Source organism: Centroberyx gerrardi, chromosome 20 (assembly GCF_048128805.1).
Source record: "Centroberyx gerrardi isolate f3 chromosome 20, fCenGer3.hap1.cur.20231027, whole genome shotgun sequence".
NCBI classification, from domain to species: Eukaryota; Metazoa; Chordata; class Actinopteri; order Beryciformes; family Berycidae; genus Centroberyx; species Centroberyx gerrardi.
The window spans coordinates 18,776,854-18,797,890 of record NC_136016.1 but is presented as its reverse complement, the minus strand read 5'-3'; the positions used below and the strand labels follow the sequence as shown (position 1 = coordinate 18,797,890).

General features: G+C 41.5%; 1 protein-coding gene across 2 annotated transcripts in view; it reads left to right on the top strand.

Annotated features, from left to right (window-relative positions):
* The window catches only part of itga3b (integrin, alpha 3b), a 34,915-nt gene extending 14,870 nt beyond the window's left edge, over window positions 1-20,045 (top strand). The window contains exons 2-26 of one of the 2 annotated variants that reach the window (XR_011785568.2): window positions 981-1,108; window positions 3,090-3,172; window positions 3,870-4,119; window positions 4,318-4,416; window positions 4,766-4,970; window positions 6,399-6,592; window positions 7,010-7,098; window positions 7,197-7,333; window positions 7,746-7,835; window positions 7,945-8,012; window positions 8,310-8,455; window positions 8,641-8,787; window positions 8,931-9,028; window positions 10,228-10,396; window positions 11,800-11,874; window positions 12,233-12,312; window positions 13,022-13,099; window positions 13,267-13,369; window positions 13,684-13,860; window positions 14,901-15,035; window positions 15,781-15,894; window positions 16,061-16,159; window positions 16,438-16,563; window positions 16,837-17,004; window positions 19,891-20,045. Coding sequence is in view for 1 of the 2 variants with exons in the window: in XM_071926691.2 (XP_071782792.2) it covers window positions 981-1,108; window positions 3,090-3,172; window positions 3,870-4,119; window positions 4,318-4,416; window positions 4,766-4,970; window positions 6,399-6,592; window positions 7,010-7,098; window positions 7,197-7,333; window positions 7,746-7,835; window positions 7,945-8,012; window positions 8,310-8,455; window positions 8,641-8,787; window positions 8,931-9,028; window positions 10,228-10,396; window positions 11,800-11,874; window positions 12,233-12,312; window positions 13,022-13,099; window positions 13,267-13,369; window positions 13,684-13,860; window positions 14,901-15,035; window positions 15,781-15,894; window positions 16,061-16,159; window positions 16,438-16,563; window positions 16,837-16,947 (3,001 nt within the window). In the remaining variant the exon portion in view is untranslated. The remainder of the gene's footprint in view (window positions 1-980; window positions 1,109-3,089; window positions 3,173-3,869; window positions 4,120-4,317; window positions 4,417-4,765; window positions 4,971-6,398; window positions 6,593-7,009; window positions 7,099-7,196; window positions 7,334-7,745; window positions 7,836-7,944; window positions 8,013-8,309; window positions 8,456-8,640; window positions 8,788-8,930; window positions 9,029-10,227; window positions 10,397-11,799; window positions 11,875-12,232; window positions 12,313-13,021; window positions 13,100-13,266; window positions 13,370-13,683; window positions 13,861-14,900; window positions 15,036-15,780; window positions 15,895-16,060; window positions 16,160-16,437; window positions 16,564-16,836; window positions 17,005-19,890) is intronic. The other variant, XM_071926691.2, reaches the window with a different exon arrangement.
* The last annotated feature ends 992 nt before the right edge of the window (window positions 20,046-21,037 follow it).

The following is a 21,037-nucleotide window of genomic DNA, read 5'->3' as shown; positions in this document are numbered from 1 at the left end:
CAGCATTGTGCAAAGTATGAATTTCTTCAGAAAGTTTGGTTGGAAAGACTGACATGTTTGAATTTGTCTTTAGTGTTGCAGCAGAACTTTTATGTTTCGTATATTGACTACACTATTCGATTTTTTTTGTAGCCTAGCATGTTGGCTAACACAGCAAGCCATGTATCACACACACTGCAAACAAGATTGTCTGCACCTTCCGCCTAGAAAGTGTGGCTAATAAATCTTGTGCTGACAGTAAATGCCGTGTTCCACCACAGAGCCTTGTAGAGGGAGTAATCCTTCTACTTCAAAGTTCTCTGCTGTGTTAAAAGGTGCTGATGTAGGGGGTGTGGGCGTGAGTGGACTAAAAGACAGGGTTCATCACCAAGCGGCTGGTGTGTGTGTGTGTGTGTGTGGCTGTGTGTGTGTGTGTGTGTGTGTGGTGCCCAGACTTGTCACGGGTCATGCTCTGACTCCCCCACTCTTTGCACTTTTAGTTCACAGGTCATGTGACTGCTTTTCCTCAGTCTGAGGCATATATACCCTTTGTCTCTCTCTCTCTCTCTCTCTCCCTCTGTGTGTGTGTGTGTGTGTGTGTGTGTGTGTGTGGAGGGACTAAATACACAACTCACTGTCATTCCTAATAATTCACATGCTCTGTTCGGTCAGTCAATCCTACTGCTAAAATATTGAAGTTAGATGTAGTTGAGATGGAAGCAAAATATCATATTCCAGTGTATCCTTGTGTGTATCCTTGTGTGTATCCTTGTGGCACACAGAGTGAGAGATTGTTGTTGGGTTTTTTTGCAATGTTTAGACTAGCAGGATTACCTGTGGGATTATCTATCTTCTTCCCTTATGTTGCTGCTACTATCTCCTCTATGTTGTATTGTCTAAAGCCACAGGAGATGGATATGATATAATCTGATATTCTCTCTCTGTCTCTCTTTCTCTCTCTCTCTCTCTCTCTCTCTCCCTCCCTCTGTGTGTGTCTGCAGACTCCTAGCAGGAGCACCCAAGGAGAAAGCCCTATCCCTACAAAACGTCAACGAAACGGGTGCTGTCTACTCCTGTCCCGTTACCACAGAGCCCAGAGACTGCTCCAGGATGGACTTGGTCAGCTCAAGTAAGCGCTGTGCAGAGCTCGCATGTGATCGGTTGGTTGCTTTGGTATTTGAATGGGGAATGCAAAGTTGAGACATTATAAGCGAGCTGCTGTACAAGTCCGATAAGTGAGCTGTGTGAGCCTGGAGGTCTGGCTCAAGCACAACGCCCCCCGGCACACAGCAAAACCAGCAGAATCATTTACATCTGAGGCGTTTTAGCTGATTCCCTTTTCCAGAGCAAGAGTGAGTGAGAAGAGAAGAGGTGCAGTGCCTTGTTCACACTTTGATAGGAAATTACACATTGCCTCAGGATCAAATATGTTGCCTTCAATGATCTCTGTACCCGCAAGGAAACTAGATTAAGATTCAAAACTTTATAGTCTATTTCTGCATTATAAATCTCCCAGCAACTGTGCCAGGTCCATTGGAGAATGGGCTGTGTGCAAATAATGGCTAAATATATAGCATCCAGGCTACAAAAAGAGGTACCTGGAAAACATTGTTGTGATGTGGATGTATCCATTCAGTAACATTATAAGTAATTTAAGTGAATAGTCTGATAAATTTGTTTCCAAAGTAAGGTTACTGTGACACAGTAACTGCAGTAACTGTAGCCATATCCTCTACTTCAAAACACTGGAGTTGTAGCTTGAGAAGAGAACATTTATAACGTAGACATACAGTTGTTGTTTTTTCTCGTTTTGTTAGCTAGCTAAACTAGCCAACAGGTATTTAACAAAGCAATGTTAATGTGCAGCTACTAGACACTACTATAATGCTAGATACAACTTCAAATCTGATGTATTTACAACAAAACCGCGATGGTTAGCTGAGCAGATTAGGCAGCTAACAAGCTCACATTAACCAAACACAAAATCAATTATGATTATCTGTGTTAATTAATGTATTAGTGGTGAAATACCGTGCTATGTACTCAGCCACTGTTACTCAGGAGCTGAAGAACTCCAATATGGCCGCCAGTGGGTGCATTATGTTAGCTGAAATCCCTCCATAATTGAGTGCAAGTGTGTGGAAAGTAGCTGAAACAAAAAAAAGGAAATAAGATGGCTTCCGCTGTAGGTAGAGTGAATGAATATGACCCGTATTTCACATCAAGCTCCTGTTATCTTTCATCTAGACACAATGATACTTCCTCTCTATTCACAAAATTCAGCGTGCCAAACAATCTCAGAGCCAAATTCCCAGCATTTCCCTTAGCATGTACGAACATTTGCCGCAGCTACATGACACGCTCTAGATAGAAAAGCTTTAATTGAAGGTTATTAACTGATAGACTCACTGCTGTGCTACCTGGAGGTGAAGAGCCCCTCCGGAGGCTGAAAGTAAGAACCATAATAAAGGGATTCTTCGTCACTTTTGATGTTGAGGTTGGGGTGACTCTTGCTGTAGTCACAGTGCATTTTTGTGGTTAATATTTGTCAGGGCATGATCCAGGTTGAACGAAGCTTTACTGTTTGGGTTGCTAGGTGTCTTGCTTTTACAGTGACTGTGATCCCCATAATCATGATGAATGTTTTAGTTTCTTTTGTTATTTCATGGATGGTCTGACATGGCTGACTGCACTGTACAGTACTGTCTGCATACTGTATGTTGGTTTGGTTAGTTTAAACTTGATACTAAAAAAACAGCAGAACCTTGACTATGAGAATTTTAGATTTAGACAGAAACTATCTGGCTATAGAACGGGAACAAAGACCAAAGAATTCAGCAACCTGGACCTATACTGTATACTATGTACTTTATTGTGTGTTTCATATTTTAAATACGGTTTGATCCTGAATTTCACTACCTCTGTGTTCTGAACATTTCATTGTGGATGGCTCAGATAAATAAGGGCTTAGTGAACACTAGAGTACAGATTCAGGAGATGACCAGGTTCACTGTCATTAGCCTGCAGTCAGAGCCAACCTGCTAATCTGTCAATGTGACCCCCCCACCCCCCACCCCACCCACCTGACCCAACCCTTAACACCACCACAGCAAATCCATCAGAGATGGTGGAGGGCATGTGGCTGGGAGTGACAGTGGCCAGCCAGAGGGACCAGCCGGCGGGACGCGTGCTGGTGAGATGACACCCTGTTTTACTCCATTATTCAGTGTCACAGATGACATATTATGTTTACAGAAAAGATTTACTGCGGCATTGAGTGGGTGCAGGGTGAGATGACACCCTGTTTCAGTCCATTATTTAGTGTCACAGATGACACATTGTGCATATGGCGAGATTTACTGCAGCACTGGAGCATGTAGCTCACAGCCACAAGCTGTTACAGTCTGGAAAATGCAGTTAGAAAATGCCATGTAATATTGAAATCATGCACATGCACACCAGAGTAAGAAATTCACTTTTTGGCCCCTTGATCTGAATTTTGAGAGTTTTGGATGTTTTGGGGGGCATTTTATTGAGCTATGAAATAATACATTTGCATTGCATCCTGGCAAATACACTTTCAATTTCTACCACTAAGATCTGGTTTATTTTACATTATAATATACCACACATACCACTACCATTTTTTCCCCCCTCGTTTATAATTTCATGGACTTTTAATGAACTTTGAGGGGCATTTTACCCCCCGAGCCTGACCCTGATATTATAGTGCAGGAAATAATACATTATAATTTAATAGTACTGATTGATCTCAATATTACTACATTATCATTAGACGTTGTCAGATTTGACACATATATATAGCAGCCAAATACTGACACTATGCAGTCCATAACATGCTAGAACACACTCTCTCCTCTGGTGCCCAGGCATGCGGGCATCGCTATGTGAAGATCGTCCAAGGCGGCACAGAGGAGCAGCGGCGGATGGTGGGGAAGTGCTTCGTCAGGGGCAACGACCTGACCTTTGACTCCAACGATGACTGGCAGACCCACACCTATGAGGTCTGCAACCCCAACTTTGACATGGAGCTGGAGGGCATATGCGGCATGGGCATCTCAGGCGGCATAACCGGCAATGACGTCTACATCGGCTCTACTGGCAGCTATGTGTGGCAAGGTGGAGTTAACGCTGAAAAGAGTGTGTTTTGTGACTTAACGCTGAAATAATGGGCAGGTTTGCAGACAAGCATTAAGCCGTTTCCGAGACTACCATCTTAGTGTTAGTCTGACACTGGGATTATTCCGTGTCTGGGAAACCTGTCCATTGTGTATGAAGCAGATTATAACATTGTTGGGTGGTTTATCTTTTATACAGGCAATGTTCACGTAACATGGAGAGACCCGGAGCCAGGAAACACCTGGGACTACACTGTCAAAGACTTTGGGCAGATGAACAAAAGATACAGTTATATGGGTCAGTATCTGTTTCTGTATCATATAAAATGGAAAATCAATGGGAAACATGTAGACTTTCATGCTGTCTTCATGCTCTCTCCCCTGCTTTTAAAGGGCTTTCAACCCTAACCGCCTTTCCCACAGCCAGATAAACATCTCACTGACATCTTGTGAATTGAGGAGAACCAGAAAGAGCAACTAACATGGTTATCTCCACAGAGACACTCAATTTAGAATAGTGTCAGATGTATCACAAGAAATCCTGTTTGGCTGGTGTGTTAGATTCAAAGTACCATAAATGACCTGTACCGCTTTTACAATGTTTAGATGTCAATTTTTAACATTGGGTCTCTTACTGGGTTCCGCAGGTTATTCAGTCCTGGAAGACAAGAAGTTGCTAAGCCGTGGCGACTACACGGTGGTGACGGGGTCTCCCAGGGACGAATCCAAGGGCTCTGTGACGCTGGGGAGGAAGGGTGTAAACAGCATTGTGCCTGTGCTCGTCATCCCCGGGGAACAAGTGGGCTCGTACTTCGGGAACAGCCTGGCTGTCACCGACCTCAACAATGACGAGTATGTCGCCGCACGTCAGGGAATTCCCATGGCAGAGAGTGTGTCTGCAAGCCAGATGAGGAGTGTGATCACAGGAAATTTAATACTGGAAACTCTAAATTGAGAGCAGTCACAGAAGTGTTCTATCGTTAGCCTTTCCTTTCCTCTTATAATGCATTAGGAATATAGCATGTAAATGATTCCTTATCATCAGCTCATACCTATACCACACTCCAGAATTGAGAGAAACATGTAAAAATGTAAAATTCTGCTTAACTAACCAGGAACATAGGTATTTTGTTGTCTATGTTAAAAATAGAAAAGATGGAGAGCATACTGTTATTTTAAGGTGTGCCAATGAAAAGGAGAGGACAAAATTAATCAAATTATGTCCTCCAAACCAGAAAGCACTTTGATAGTGTGATGTACTTGAGAAAAAGAAAAAGCATGTATTAACTTCTCACCATGTAACAAATTAGTCTACTGCAGTCTGCCACTCACGGCTAAAGAAACTAACAATGGCACACGAATGACGATAAGAGGACGATGTACCTCTTTCTAGGCTGGTGATGATGACCTTGTTTTGAGAACCCTAAAATGGAAAAGCTTAGTGTTTGACTAAAATCTTAATGTTTTTCCAAGTTCAGAAATTACCTTTTCAATTTCATATTTACTGCAACAAAAATGAAGACATTGTATCCGCACACAAATATTTCAGAAGATGTTGCTCATTTTTCATTACAGGAGTAGACCAAGGACACTTTGCTTGGCTTTGCAGTCATACAATAAAACATTTTTTTTTTTTTCCTTCGTTCCACCTGATGCCATGTTACAAGTACAATCCAAGCTCTATATAGTTCCAAAATTATACCAACTTCTTTAGCATTATTCTATCACTTGGCCTCATAATTGGAGAGGGAGAAAAATAGACGTGTTTTTTTTGCAGATGGTAATGGATTGCGCCGTTCTTAGCAGATCTGGGCCTGTAACTGTATCTTATGCTCTTGAGCTGTGGGCCGCCTCATGCTTGAACGCTCTGTAGCTATGATCTGCCCTGTTATGTGGAGAATGTATGACAGTGATGTATGCCTGAGTTGAGATGAGAGGAGAGAGGCTGTCCTTTCAGCAGCCCAGATAAGGTGTTCGTCATGACATCATGGCGGAGGTATTTCGCTTCAATGCATGAATGAAACCATGTTGGGTATTCGTCTTCATGTTAAACGGAGACGGCACTCATCTGAGAATGATCTGAACAACATTTTTTAAGGATCTGTAGGATTTTAAGAAATAGTTCCATTTGAGATGCAAGAAACGTAACAAGCAGTATGGTGTTGCGGGATTATGAGGGATGCTTGGTCATACTTACAAAGATGTTCTGATGTTTACTTGTGCATGCGTCTGTGTGCGTGTATGTGTGTGTGTATATCATTTTCTCTTTGTCTGCTCCAGCTGGAATGACCTGATCGTGGGCGCCCCGTTTTACTTTGACCGTATGAAGGATCAGGGAGGAGCAGTGTACGTCTTCATGAATGAAAACGGATCTTTCCAGAAGACTGCTAGCATCGTACTGAAGGGTCCCACAGCTTCTGCATTCGGCTTTGCTTTGGCCGCCATTGGTGATGTCAACCAAGATGGATTCCAAGGTGTGACTCTGAATGCAGCATTTGTTTTAGTTCACTTAATATACTCACTTAACAGGAGGTCAACTCACTGCACTACTGCTATGCAATCATCAAGCAAGCGTGTCATGGTGGAGATTACGTTAGTTGAAGGTGCATTTCCCCTTAAAGATTTTGTATGATTGTGATTCATGATGAACTGTAGTCCACTTTTTCACTAATCAACTATGTAAACTGGGAAGCACTCATATGTTGGTCTAATTAAAATACACCATTCATTAATTCATTATTTGAGGAGTGAAAAATGACTACTGCCTTTCATTATCTGGTATTCTGGTGCCACCTAGAGGACAATAACAGCCGTTACACAGTCCCTGCTTCCACAGTTTCTGTTTTTCCAGCCTGAATTAATTCACTCCAATGTTAAAATGTCTTCTGCAGACTTTGCGGTGGGAGCCCCATTCCATGACACAGGAAAGGTCTACATATGGATGGGAAGTAAGAAGGGAATCTCACAGGAGCCTAGTCAGGTAACAGTCTTCTCTATGATGGATACAGTTCAGATTTCATCGATCAGAAGAGGCCGTACGCATTGTGATTTCCCGCCTGTCTCTGTCGCCCTCTACAGGTGATTGAGGGTAAGTCAGTGGGGAACGGAGGGTTCCAGACCTTTGGATACTCCATCAGCGGAGGGATGGACATGGATGACAACAGATACCCCGACATCCTAGTCGGCTCCCTGGACGACCGCATTGCCCTGCTCAGGTAGAAGCAAGAGAAAGTCATTGTTGGGTGAAAACCTTGTAACTTGAATTTTTAGTGATTTTCATGTTTTAACTTGGGTTCTACAAAAGTTCTACAACCCTTGGGCTTATCAAAATCTTTCAAAAACCCCTCGGATAAACTGAAAAATTCATGGTGGTCCAGCTAAAAACAAGGCTGGTTTTCTTAGTTCCTGAAAAGTTGACATTTTGGAGGTACAAAGTTTTCACCTGACAACAGTAAAAATATACAAGGAGACACACTATGTGGGAGGTACAACTTTCATCAGAGTCATTTTTGTGTTTCACATGTAAATCTAATGCTTACTATATACTGTATGTGTGTGCTGCTTTTATTAGATGATAAAACACGGGTGCATGTACATTCCCCTTCATTTTCTCTTCTTTGTCTTCAGGGCTCGACCCGTCATCCACGTATCTAAGAACTTCACTGTCCAGCCAAAGATCGTCGACCCTAATAAGTGTCCTCCTGGAAATAAACCATGGTGAGAAAAGTCTTGAATCTGAATCGCTGATTCTGAAACTGCATCAATAAATTTTGTTCTGATATGCCAAGCAATGTCCAATTTGTTGACTTTTCTTTGCATTCCACAGTATTACAGTGACTGTGTGTTTTTCCTACACACTAAGCAACGGCAACAAAGACTTCAAGAAAAATATCAGTAAGCAGTTCTCCTTAAATAAAGAAATGTTTCCAGTGAAGAACCATGTAATGTTTTAAATATGTAAATGAGTGATGCTTTCAAATCTCATAATTTAGACTGTACATTTGAGTTATATATACATCCATAGTTAAAGACAGTGGAGTGATACTGTATATCCTCACCCCAAAAGTGCAATATGTTGGCTGTTCACTGATCTTAAAATGGCCATATATGGATCTTCTAATAGTCAAAAACTGACTCAGCTAAACACACTGACTTACAGTAACGTACTGTGTGTGTTTCCACTTCTCAAAGTGGTGAAGTATGAAGTGGAAGCAGACATGGAGAGGAGAAGAAGCCCTCGTGTTCGTTTCCTGGCCAACAAAGTTGAGACGTACACCGGCCTCCTCAACATGACGTCTCCCAAACCCAAGTGTCAGGTGCTGGAGCTGACTGTGGTGGTAAGGTCTCAACAGATACATAGTGTGTGTGTGTGTGTGTGTGTGTGTGTGTGTGTGTGTGTGTGTTTTGATGGCAGCGTGTGTGTCTTGGTGTCCATTTTATTTGAACAGCATACTGTTGTTACCCAATAGTCATGTGCCATTGCTTCATAAGACTAAAATAAGAGTCTTGGGTGATTCTACAGGCGCCTGTGAGGGACAAACTGGAGCCGGTAGTCTTCTCCCTCAAGATGTCCCTAGATGAGCAGAAACCTAAATCCAGACGCTCCCTGCAGAACCTGGACTCCTTCCCAATCCTCAGCCAGAAGCAGAAAGTCACCCAAAGAGCTGAGGTATGAAACGGTGTATATGCTGCATGCGTCTATTTTTAGTATGCATAGATAGTCTAGTACATGTTTATACGCTAAGCCCACTGTAAGGCTTGATATGACATGATATGATGATATGACATTCTCCCTTGTTTGTTTTCCTGCAGATTAACTTCCAGAAGGAGTGCGGCTCAGACAACAGATGCACCAGTAACCTGCAGCTGACAGCTAGGTTTGCTAACGACAAGGAAAGGCCGTATCCCAGGTGAGAAGAAAGTCCAAGCATGACTGAATGATTGTTGAATGAGTGAGTGATTGAATGAAGTCCTCTCTTGTAGGGTTCGACCGATTTGGGTTTTTGATACCAATATTTTCAGACTAAAGTCGCCAATAGCCAATATTTCGTATCAATAAACAGTGTCTTTGAATTTGCTTTTTCATGCTAAAAAAATTCAAAGTGGCCAGCGTTTTCTTAACAATGTTATTCTTGTCAGTGTGGAAAAGCCTCTGAAACAGCATTTAGACCATCATGCATCACTAAAACCCTCCATTGAAACCAATACAAGTAAAATTCTTATAGATGGGATAGCAGCTCTTTGAGGCAGGGTTGAGAATTAAGTTACAAAAAGACATAATTGAACAATTAAGTGACAAAAAGCAAAAGGAAAAGAAAATTCAGGTTTTACACTGACTAAAAGCCAATATCGGCCTGATGTATCGGTTTGCTGATTTAACAGTCTAACCCTACTGTCTTTTCCTCATGTGTTTCTGATGTGTGTGTGTGTGTGTGTGTACAGCATGTGCATTTGTGAGTGTTTTAGTAGTGGGTCGGGGGATACAGACAGTAAAGTAGTAAGGAACGAAAGCCAATAAGCTAAACAGTAAAAAGTATAACATTGTTATTTTTAATGGAATGTGGGAGTCCAGAGACCTTTGTGTTTAAATCTTTTTATTGTTATTTTCCTTTTTTTTTTTGTGTCCAGAAAAAAACGAAAAATCTAAATACATGTACACATATACACAATACATATACATGCAAAAGAACACAAACCAAGTAACAGTAAAGGCACAAAAGCAACTAAATAAATAAATAAAAAATCGGAGCTCCCTTCCCCCCTGTGCAACTCCCAAGTGTCTCCTGTCCCTAAACTATTCACTTTCCTAGTTCATTCGACACATCACACATGATTTGCAAAGAGTCCAGAGACCTTTAGTGTTTTTTTCTTTATTTAGACAGATGAAAAGCAGAGAGGAGACATGGGAGAGAAAAGCTCTGCTGGGACTCAAACCCAGCCAGCAGGGCCACATACAGACCGAACCACTCAACTATCCCAGGACACAAAACCCTGACCTAGTTATAAAGCAACATGCACATACAGCAGGGGAAAAACAGCTAAAAATAACTATTTAAAAGCCTGTCACTGCCTTATTGCTTACATGTTTTCCATATATATCTGCATCCAGGCAGGGCAAGCACCAGGTGCTGCAGTACAACAGCAGTGTGAAGAAGCTGATGCTGATGGTGGAGGTGACCAACCTGCGCGCTCCAGGGAAGGTGGCGGAGGACGCCCACCAGGCCATGCTCAACATCACCATCCCCGAAACCCTGAGGTACTCCGGGGTCAGGTCCACGGTACGTCCACCGGGGGGCAGCACAGGACAGAGGGGGATCCTACTGTAATTTGTCATTTTACCCTGTACTGAGTCTTAAAACTTCATTTTTGTTGACATTAGAAAGCAGCGGCCAATTATGTAATAATAATGACACATTTTATTTATATAGCACCTTTCTTGCACAAATACATGTCAAAGAGGATTAGGGCCACGTGAATTCTCATGTTAAACTAAAAATTCTGAATTTAATCTCAGAATTATGACTTTAATCTCAGAATTATGACTTTATTTCAGAATTATGACTTAATTCTCAGAATTCTGGGATCAAAGTCAGAATTCCGAGATCAAAGTCAGAATTCTAAGATTAATCTCTGAACTCAAATACATTTTTCACATGTGGCCCTAATCCTTTTACTTAAATATAGAGTGCTTCACAAGTTAAAAGAAAATAAAAAATAAATACAAATACATATGAACAATAAATAAGTACATAAAGTCAGTTAATTGAACAAAATACAAAGTGTATAAAACAAGAAACTAGTTTAAAGCTGGACTAAAAAGGTGAGTTTAATTTGGTGTTAAAAGAGGATACAGAGCTTGCCAAAACGTATTTCTTCAGGCAATTGATTCCAAAGATTAGGTGCTTTGATAGAGAAGGAACGATCGCCTCTTGTCATAAATCTAGACTTTGGAACAGTCAAAAGTGTCTTGTGTGCATTTTATATATACTGTATGCTGGAGCCAAGCCATTTAATGCTTTAAAAAGTAAATTAATTGTAAAACTAACAGGAAGCCAGTGCAAGGTGGATAAAATGGGACTAATGTGATCTCTTCTGTTAGTTCTAGTTAAGAGCCTGGCTGGCAGTCGATGGTTGTTTTCATGTGAAGTAAGAACTGAAGTATCAGCTTTCAAAGTGTCCCTCCATGACTTTTCCTAGACCTTCTTTCTGTACAAACCAGTGTTGTTCGATTTTCACACCAGAAAATAGTAGTTCTAGTTATATTTTTACATTTGCCCTCTTCAGCTGACAGCTTGTTGGCCTTCTCCTAGACCCTCAAAAACCACTGGACTTTCTAGTGTCAAAGCAAGTGGGGGGAAAAAATGCCAGTGGGATGAAATAATTTCTCTTTTTTTCAGTGCAGTTTCACTTGATACAAGAATCCTCTTAAAATGAGTCACACAAAATAGAAACAAGCTGATTTGCAGCGGAAGTGAAATGAACCCAGTGGCACATTTTTTCACTTGTGTTAAGAAAACGAATATTTTAAGACTCAATGCAAGATTTAAAGACTTATTGGGTGTTTTGTTGTACAGTATGTCTGTGTTGAGTATTTTGACGCTGTACTGATTGTTCCTGATCGCATCCCCAACCACTTGGACTGATGAATTGAATCCCTCTTTATATGCTGACGTGTGTGCAGGACCACGATGTAGAATGCAGTCTTGAAGACACGGTGATTTGTGAGCTGGGGAATCCGTTAAAGAGCAATGAAAGGGTAAGTTTGAATAGCGCTTTGTCACACCACTGATCTGGCTTCATGGATTTTGCCTTACTGGTGGTGTGGCGTTAGTTTTGTGACCCATCTCTGTCCCTGACCCGTCTCTGTCCCTGACCCGTCTCTGACCCTGACCCGTCTCTGTCCCTGACCCGTCTCTGTCCCTGACCCGTCTCTGTCCCTGACCCGTCTCTGACCCTGACCCGTGTCTGACCCTGACCCGTCTCTGACCCTGACCCGTCTCTGACCCTGACCCGTCTCTGTCCCTGACCCGTCGCTGTCCCTGACCCGTCTCTGACCCTGACCCGTCTCTGACCCTGACCCGTCTCTGTCCCTGACCCGTCTCTGTCCCTGTCAGGTGTCTCTGCTGCTCATCTTTGAGACAACGGGCATCAATCTGTACACGCAAGAGATTGAGTCCCACCTCCTGCTGTCCACGTAAGTGTCTTTTAAACGTCTCTGCACATGGACAGCACTGTTTGATCAAACCTTTCAAGTATGAATGTATCTCCTCTAAGGGTTAACATGAAAATGACTCTACTGAGTTACTCCTATCCGTTTTTTGCACAGGTACTTTAAAGGCTAGCTTTAATTCTGATTTTACTTTCACATTTCATAATAATAATAATAATAACATAATAATAAACTTTATTTATACAGCACTTTTCAAAGCAAGGTTACAAAGTGCTTTACAAAACAAGATAAAGTCACCAACAGAGTTCAGAGTTCAATTGTCATAAAACAAGAGTAAAAAGTAGTAAAAAAAAAAAAACATGATAAAGTAAGAATAAAACAAGGATAAAAGAGAAAATAAAATTATAAAATCATGATATAAAGTAATAAAAGAGAAGGGGTAACAACCACACTATGAAAATGCCTTTACATAAAAGTGAGTTTTAAGGAGTGTCTCTCTTTGGGTCCCGTTTTTGATTATATAGCATTATGCAACAGATCATCATCAGATCTTTTATTTAAAGCATTAACTCTACACGCCCTACGCTTTTTTGTTTTTAGACAAAATAGGGCAAAATTATAATTCATATATCATTTTGTGTAGTAGTAGTAGTAGTGCGTCTTTCCTTGCTGTTGTGGCCCTATAATGATGATTAAATACAACACTGACACACACTATTGGTTGTTTGCTCAGTCTGAGTGAGCAGGCGGACCTGAACCCTGTGCCTGTGGTCCTGCTGGTCGAGAACACCATCCTCACCTCCTTCTCCATGTGAGTACAACTGTAAATATAATACTTATCCACTGTAGAGGATGACTACATAAAGAGCACGTAATCGTAAAATTATACATGGCCAGTGCAGCTCTGGATGTCACACCACAGTATCTCCTTCATCGCTGCCTTCACTCACACAGTCATGTCTGACCCTCTCTGTGCAGAGACAAGCCTCTGGTGCAGACTTACTTCAGCGGGGAGGTGATGGGCGAGTCGGCCATGGTCAGCGCCAGTGACGTGGGCAGTCTGGTGGAGTACACCTTCAGCGTGAGTCACCTCCACCACTCAGACTATATTAGACCTCCAGGATTGTATATTGCATCTATGTGCGCAACTCACCCACATTTCCCTCATCCCCACCCTGTCATTGAAACCAATTGGTTTATTCTTGGGAATTTTAATATTGCGTGGGGAAAGGATTATTATGTGAGCCTGGTCTTGTGGTGTTGGCATGAGCAGGGGTGGATACTATTTAGGACTGACGAAGTTACAGACAGTGTTATTTCACACAATATGCAATCCTTGTGCTGACTTATTCTATGTTCTCTTCCTTGAGCATGCTGACTTTTCTTCACCACTAGGTGGCAATTCTGGGACAGCCTCTGGGGGACATGGGGACCCTGGCTGTGGAGTTCGAGTGGCCCTTTGAGGTAGCCAACGGCAAGTGGCTGCTTTACCTGACAGAGATCGTCTTCAAGGGGACAGCAGAGACTCACTGTGTCCCTCCCGGAGACATCGTCAACCTGCTGAACCTCACTGTAAGACTCTCTTCAAGCTGCTGAGTTGAAATGAACAAGGTCTGGTTTAAAGCTACAATATGCAACTCGTGAGTCACCGAAGTGTATCGTTAGTCCCGCCCTCCTCCCCCAAGTTGGTCAAGTTCATGCCCCAACACTTGTCACTCATCTTGATGAGCTGTCTACCTTGACGCGGTGTCCAGTCTGAGGGTGAGGGAACAGACATCTGGGAAGCCGCAAGTGGCGAAGGAGCAGACTGTGAACACAACCGATCTGCAATAAAACGCTGTGCCAGGCGCCCTGGTGGCTCAGCTGGCTAAGGCGCATACCGTTTAACCGTGACATCCTGGGTTCAGATCCGGCCTGGGGTCTTTGTTGCATGTCATCCCCCTCTCTCTCCACATCTTTCCTGTCTCTCTACTGCCGACTATCCAATAAAACAGAAATGCCAAAAACTCTTTTAATATCAAAAAGTTGCATTATAGCTTTAACAAAAGGCCTTGGAAGAAAACATCTGTGTTCCAATTACTTAAAATTGAATTTGTTGTTCTTACTGCTCAGATACTTTTGGGGAACGTAACCTGGTACTGTGCTGTATTGCACTGAACTGGGCTGATATTAAGTGAAATGAAAAATACTTTAGTTAATTTTGCTGAAGTTGAGTGTATTGTACTGTACCAGCCTGGCTGCTTTCTTACCTCATGCGTCTGGCTCTGTGCTGAGGTCAGTGTGAACGAGCAGTAAGAGTGAAGGTCAGTGGCAGAGTGTGAAAATCGTCTCTCTGCCAAAACCACAACTGTTCAGAAATAATTTTTGGAAAAAAAAACCTCTTTGTACCCACACGCAAACCTTACTCACAGAGCCCAAAATAGAAAACCATAATGCGTGTGGTCTACATATAGACAGTGGAAATGACAATGCTATTTTGGGAAGAATTTGGTAATGTCTTTATCAAAACCAGCAATTACCACCAGACCACTGATGTAATGTCTTTTTTCTCTCTCTCTGTGTCTCCTCTGCTTCCTTCTTTCTTTTTCCCCTCTCGCTCTCTTGTCTTGCAGTTGTCAGAGAGCAGGGGGAAGCGTCCCAAACGGCAGGTCATGGTGGACGATGTTGATGATGCCAGCCAGCCACAGATCATCGAGCCGCAGGCAGCAATCACACTGCTCACACCTCGCAAAGAGACCCACCTATTGGTGAGGACTGGATCCGCCTTGCCAAAAACTCATGAACAACAAAACAATTCAATGGAGCTACACAGTAATTTAAACATTAAGATAAAGAAACAGAGCTTATACAACTATTATCAATTAAATTTGGTGAGACACCGATCAAATGTCTCTTTCACATCTCAGCTTGTTCAGAATGCAGCAGCTAGGATTTTAACTGGTACAAACAGATGTGAAATGATATCACTCCAATTCTGGCATCTCTTCACTGGTTACCTGTTAAATTTAGATTTGATTTTGAGATTTTCCTGATCAAAACTAATTTCTAATTTCAATTTAATGTCATCATTAGATAATGATTGCAACTGGTTGCAAGCTATATCGCACAGTTTTTAATTCCCTTTGAGTCATTGTGCAGCCTCAGATCCTCATGCCGGGTTCTTCTGGCTGTTCCAAAGTCTAGGCCTGAAGTGCTTAAAGGACACTAAGTTTTGGGGAGACTGACCAAAATCATCCATGTGTCCCCAGTAGGTCATTGACTCTGTGTCCAGTGCTAACACTGTAGCATGCACTGTGTTCAGTGCTATTATTTTTAGTCTCTATTTTTTAGATGTTTCAATTTATTTTATGGCTTTGATGTTTCACTTTATTTGATTGTTAAACTCTGTTTTATAACATGCTATGAGTTTTATATTTTTATATATAGTTTTATTATATTATATTATATTTTTTCACTTGGATGATTGTTGTTCTTCCTTGCTGTGTGATGAAGGAATGCTCCAAGAGGACAGCGCGATGCGTGACGTTTACCTGTCCCCTGCTCAACATGACGAACTCAGCCAAGATCATCGTCAGGTCGCGCGTCTGGAACAGCACAATGCTAGAGGTCAGAGGTCACTGGCTGCAGCCACACACACACCAAATAGGGGCAGAAGCGTGCACATCACTGACTTTAACACAACAGGAGCTTCCTTTTACCTTGTTTCTGTTCTCCTTCAAGCCATTTGCGCTCTTTTTGGAAATGTTTTGAATCTGTCCGTGGGTTCCTGCAGGACTATGCCAATGCTCTGAGGGTGAAGGTCAGGGGTCAAGCCACACTGAAGCTCATCACAGACAAACCAACCATCAAGATGGACAGCGAGACCAGAGAGGTGCGTGGTGGTCGATACATAGATTCTTTATTATCTCTTTATTATCTCTAGATTCTCTATTATCCCCTTAGAGGAAATTTGTTTCCACAGCCTGTACACACACAAACAGTTGGACAACATCCAGCAAATACTGAGACATAGTGGACATAGAACCAGGCACAGAAAAATCAATTTTTATAGTCTATTGAGGGGCAGGATTGGTAGTGAAGATAATGATGATGATAATGCTGATATTGGTGATAATGATGATGATTTCATTGTCTCCACCCCCCTTCCAGTTCACAGTGGACATAGACCCAGTTCTAGGAGAGGAGGCGCCCTACGAAGTCCCGCTGTGGATCATCATCGTTGCTGCTGTAGCGGGGATTCTGTTACTGGGAGTCATCAGCCTTATACTGTGGAAGGTGAGAGTATGAAACACATCGATTACATTCCTGCACATACACACATTTCTGCAGACTCACACTGTGAATAGCTATGAGTTTTTTCCCCACATACTGTATATATTTGCTCACCCCAAAGCTCTTCTTCTATGGATTATATGATAGTTGCTGACCTATTGATCTGAGCAGACACTGACTCGTCTATAACGTCAATATCGAGCCGTTAGTCTAACCCTTCCCCTGCTCCCCCCGCTCCCCCTCCTCCTCCTCCTCCTCCTCCTCCTCCAACCCCAGTGTGGCTTCTTCCGGAGGGCCAGCAGGAGGGAGATGTATGAGGCCAAGGCCCAGAAGGCTGAGATGAAGATCCAGCCCTCTGAGACAGAGAGGCTGACTGAGGACTACTGAGACCCCCGGGTCCCCCTGCAGTGGGGGCCCACCAGCACACACCAGTAGGGGTTTTGGGTAATATATCACCCCTTCAAATGGATATGTGTGGATATAAGTGTGGGGTGTGATTCAACTGGTTTGTGACTTCACTTTCTTACTAATTACGCCTCTTCTAATTCTGTCAGCGTCTTCTAGTTCAGTGGTTCTCAACGTGGGGTCTGGGGACCACCAGGGGTCCTTGAAGGGGTTCTGGTGGTCCCCAGCAAATTGATGAATTGTTAAACATCACCATTATTCCATTTTCGATAAGTTAACACAGTTAGAGAATGTAGAGTGATTACTTTGATCATAGTTTCACAGATAGTCATGGGATTCTGAACAAAATCATATCTAACAATAAAAATACTCTAAGATTAACTAAAGTTGTTGATAAACATGCTCCTTGGAAAACTATTAGAGTTAAAGGTAGACATTTACCTTGGATTAGCTCAGATCTAATTAATCTTTTTAAACAGAGAGATAAGGCCTGGGCAAAATATCGAGCTACAAAGGATCCAGTTGACTGGGAATCATACAGGTATTTAAGGAAGACCAAAACAAGAAATGCTAACTCTACTTATTACAAAGACTGCCTCTCTCAAGATTTCCATAATCCTAGACAGTTTTGGAACCAAATCAACAGTATTCTTAATAAATCTAACAAAAGTTCCACAAACTCGATTAGAGTCAATAATGAAATTGTTGGTGATCCTTCAATTATTTCTAAAGCTTTCAATAATCATTTCTCTTCTATCTGCAGTTTCCCCTTATCTGATTCTTCCAGCACTGTCAGTTCTTCTAACAATACTACTGGTAGCAGCGCTTTTTCCTTTAGAAAAGTTTTACCTGTCGAAGTTCAGCATGTTATCTGTGAATTGAAGGAGGGTAGTGGCGCTGGTCATGATGGATTGGAGGCCGAGTTTATTAAGCTTGCCTCTCATATACTGATGTATCCACTTGCTGACTTATTCAATTTGTCTTTGTCAACTTGTATGCTTCCATCCATCTGGAAATGTGCCAGAATAACTCCACTCCATAAAGGTGGTGATCCCCTAGATCTTAATAATTATAGACCAATTTTGGTTATTAGCGCTATTGCTAAAACTTTTGAGAAGCTAATTTTTAATCAGTTAGTACATTAATGATTTCGACATTTTATCGCAATCCCAATCCGGCTTCAGATCACATTTCTCCACTACTACTGCTCTCCTTAAATTTACTAACGATGTGTCTTCATCCTTTGATAAGGGTCAGCTCGCTGGTTCAATCTTTGTTGATCTTACCAAGGCATTTGATACGGTTGATCACTACCTACTCCTTGATAAGCTCTATTCCATTGGTGTAACTCTACAGGCTTTATTTTGGTTCAATGCGTATCTCCATAACAGACGTGTCATATTTCATGGTAGTCAGTCTGAATATTTAATTATGGAAAAGGGTGTGCCCCAAGGTTCTACTTTGGGGCCTCTCCTTTTCTTTATTTTTATTAATGATCTCCTGCAAATTTATTCTGACTGCCATGTCCATTTATATGCTGATGATACTGTTATTTATACATCTAATTCCGATATATGACAGATTCAAAGTTCATTGCAATTTGATTTCAATGTTGTACAAATCTGGTTTCACAACAACAAACGTCCTGTTGTATGCTGTTTGGTACTAGATATAATCTTACTCATACATGCAATGACCTGTGTATTAATTTTTATGATGGGTCACCACTAGAGAAAGTTGATGTCTTTAAATATTTGGGCGTCTGGATTGATTCCGAACTTTCCTTTAGGCCCCATATTGATATGGTCATTAAAAAAATAAATTGCAGTCTGAGCACACTATATCGTTCAATAAATCACTTTTCAGGTAAGAAAAATAATTGTTTCTCAGTTAGTATTACCTATACTTGATTATGCAGATATTGTTTATCAGAACACCTCTGAATCACATCTGCGTCCTCTAAATGTAGTTTATAATAGTCTGTGCAGATTTGTTTTGAGGTGTCCGTATCGAACCCATCATTGCTTTATTTATGAATCGCTTAACTGGCTATCGTTCTAGAAGGCATTTTCACTGGCTGCAATTTATTTTTAAATGCATTTATTTTAACTATCCTTCCCATCTAAAACAATACCTAGTTCCATACAGATCCTCATACACACTTGTGCTCAATATCCCCTTTTTTTTGTTCCCAAAATTTCTAAAGAAATTGGGCGTCGAGCCTTTAAATTCTGATTGGAATAGCCTGCCTAACTCTCTCCGATCCATTTCTTCGCTTCGCATTTTTAGGACATTACAATTTGTTCATCTTAAAGCAACTTGTTCTTGTTTCTAATTGTGTTTAATTCATTATAAAAGGTTTGTGGGGTGCGGGTGGGTTGGGGGTGGAGAGGGCGTGGGAGCCTTTGTATATGTATTTGTACGTGTCTATGTGTACCTGTAATTTTCTTTCGGTTTGTTGTATTGTAGATGTATTTGTGTTTCAAGGACCCCCTTGAAAACGAGATGATTCATCTCAAGGGGTTTATCCTACAATAAAGTTCAATATTATGGTCCGAGAGACAAAATCTCATCAAATGGGGGTCTGTGGCCCTAATGTGGACTAAATTAGGGGTCCTTGGTATGAAAAAGGTTGAGAATCACTGTTCTAGTTAACTAACATCTCTCCTACTTCCTTTTCAGGCTAATACTTCCTTCCCTTGCACTGCTGCTAATTTTTTTCCCATGTTTGTCTTCACTACTTTATCCTTCTATTCCATCTTACTCAGTAGGATTTTGTCGGTCTCTTTTTAACTTTCTAACTTGGTCTTACTTCCTTAGCCTCTGAATCGTAACTGTTCTTCTCAAGCAGCCATTCCCAACTCTCCTGCTGGTTAAGTGTATCCTGTCTTTAATTTCACCTCCCTGTCTCCCTCTCCCTACTAGCTTGGATTCTTCAAGCGAGCCATCTACTACCGGATAATGCCAAAGCACCAGGGGGTGAAGATCCGCAAGGCTGAGCGCTATCAGTTCAATCTGGGCTTTCAGCCCGAGGAGCCACAGAAAAAGTATTGGATCACCAACTGGACGGAGATGCAGCATTACTACTACTGAACCCTCTACTTTGAATCCTAAACTCTTCACCTTCACACTGTTTTGACACAGACAAAGAGAGAACATTGGGCTTGGTCAAGCCATCGGCTTCGCAGCGCACGGACCAACTGTGGATAGTGCATTCAATTTGGAAATTTATGGTTTGTAGAATTTGTAGTAGATTTCATCAAGTCTTTTTTAGTGCAATATACTGAACGTTTTTGCTTCAGAGATTGTAATTTGTTAAGTATTTTTGATGAATGCAGTGTTGTACATTGGAATTGGGGCTACATTCAAGAGTAACAGTGTGTTGTAAATTGTTTTGATTCTGTTGCAGATTTTGTGTACTGAATTAAGCCTTTGCATGTATATTTTCATTTCTTTTGATTATTTTTTTTCCCTTAATCCTCTGAGTAACATTACTGGTCATTCATCATGTCTATTTCCATCATGTGTGTTTTCTCTCTAATCATGAGTCTATTGATTTTCTCTGTGATTGTAAATGTTCCTCTGGTTCTGTCCCCAAGCATCACTTTGTGGTCAGTGGTTATAGGCAATGTATGGTTTTTAAAACTACAGCAGTAGTTTGGGATATCATTTTTAAAGCTTAAAAATATGTTGACCAGTAGCCACTCTGTTTTGAGTCAACAACAAGAGTGCCTTATTTGAATGTCCATGTCAGTGTTTAGCAAACATTAAGCAGCCTAGCATCTTAAACACAGTTTTGGTCGTGACTTCAACCTCATCTGCAGAACTTCACAGTGTATTTGTCAAGCTAAATTGAAAAAATAATCTCCCTGATTTCAGGGAATAAATACAGAGCACATTACAGAGGCACAGAGAGAAATGACTTAAGTGTTGGTGTATAATGGATTTTATACAGCTCAGCTTGGCTTGGTAGTTGTCCCCATGAAATTCAACTCCAACAGTCCCTTAAGCACTCCTGCAGCAAGAAGCAGTAGAGCGATAGCTGCTTATCCATATTTAGAGCTAGAGATAT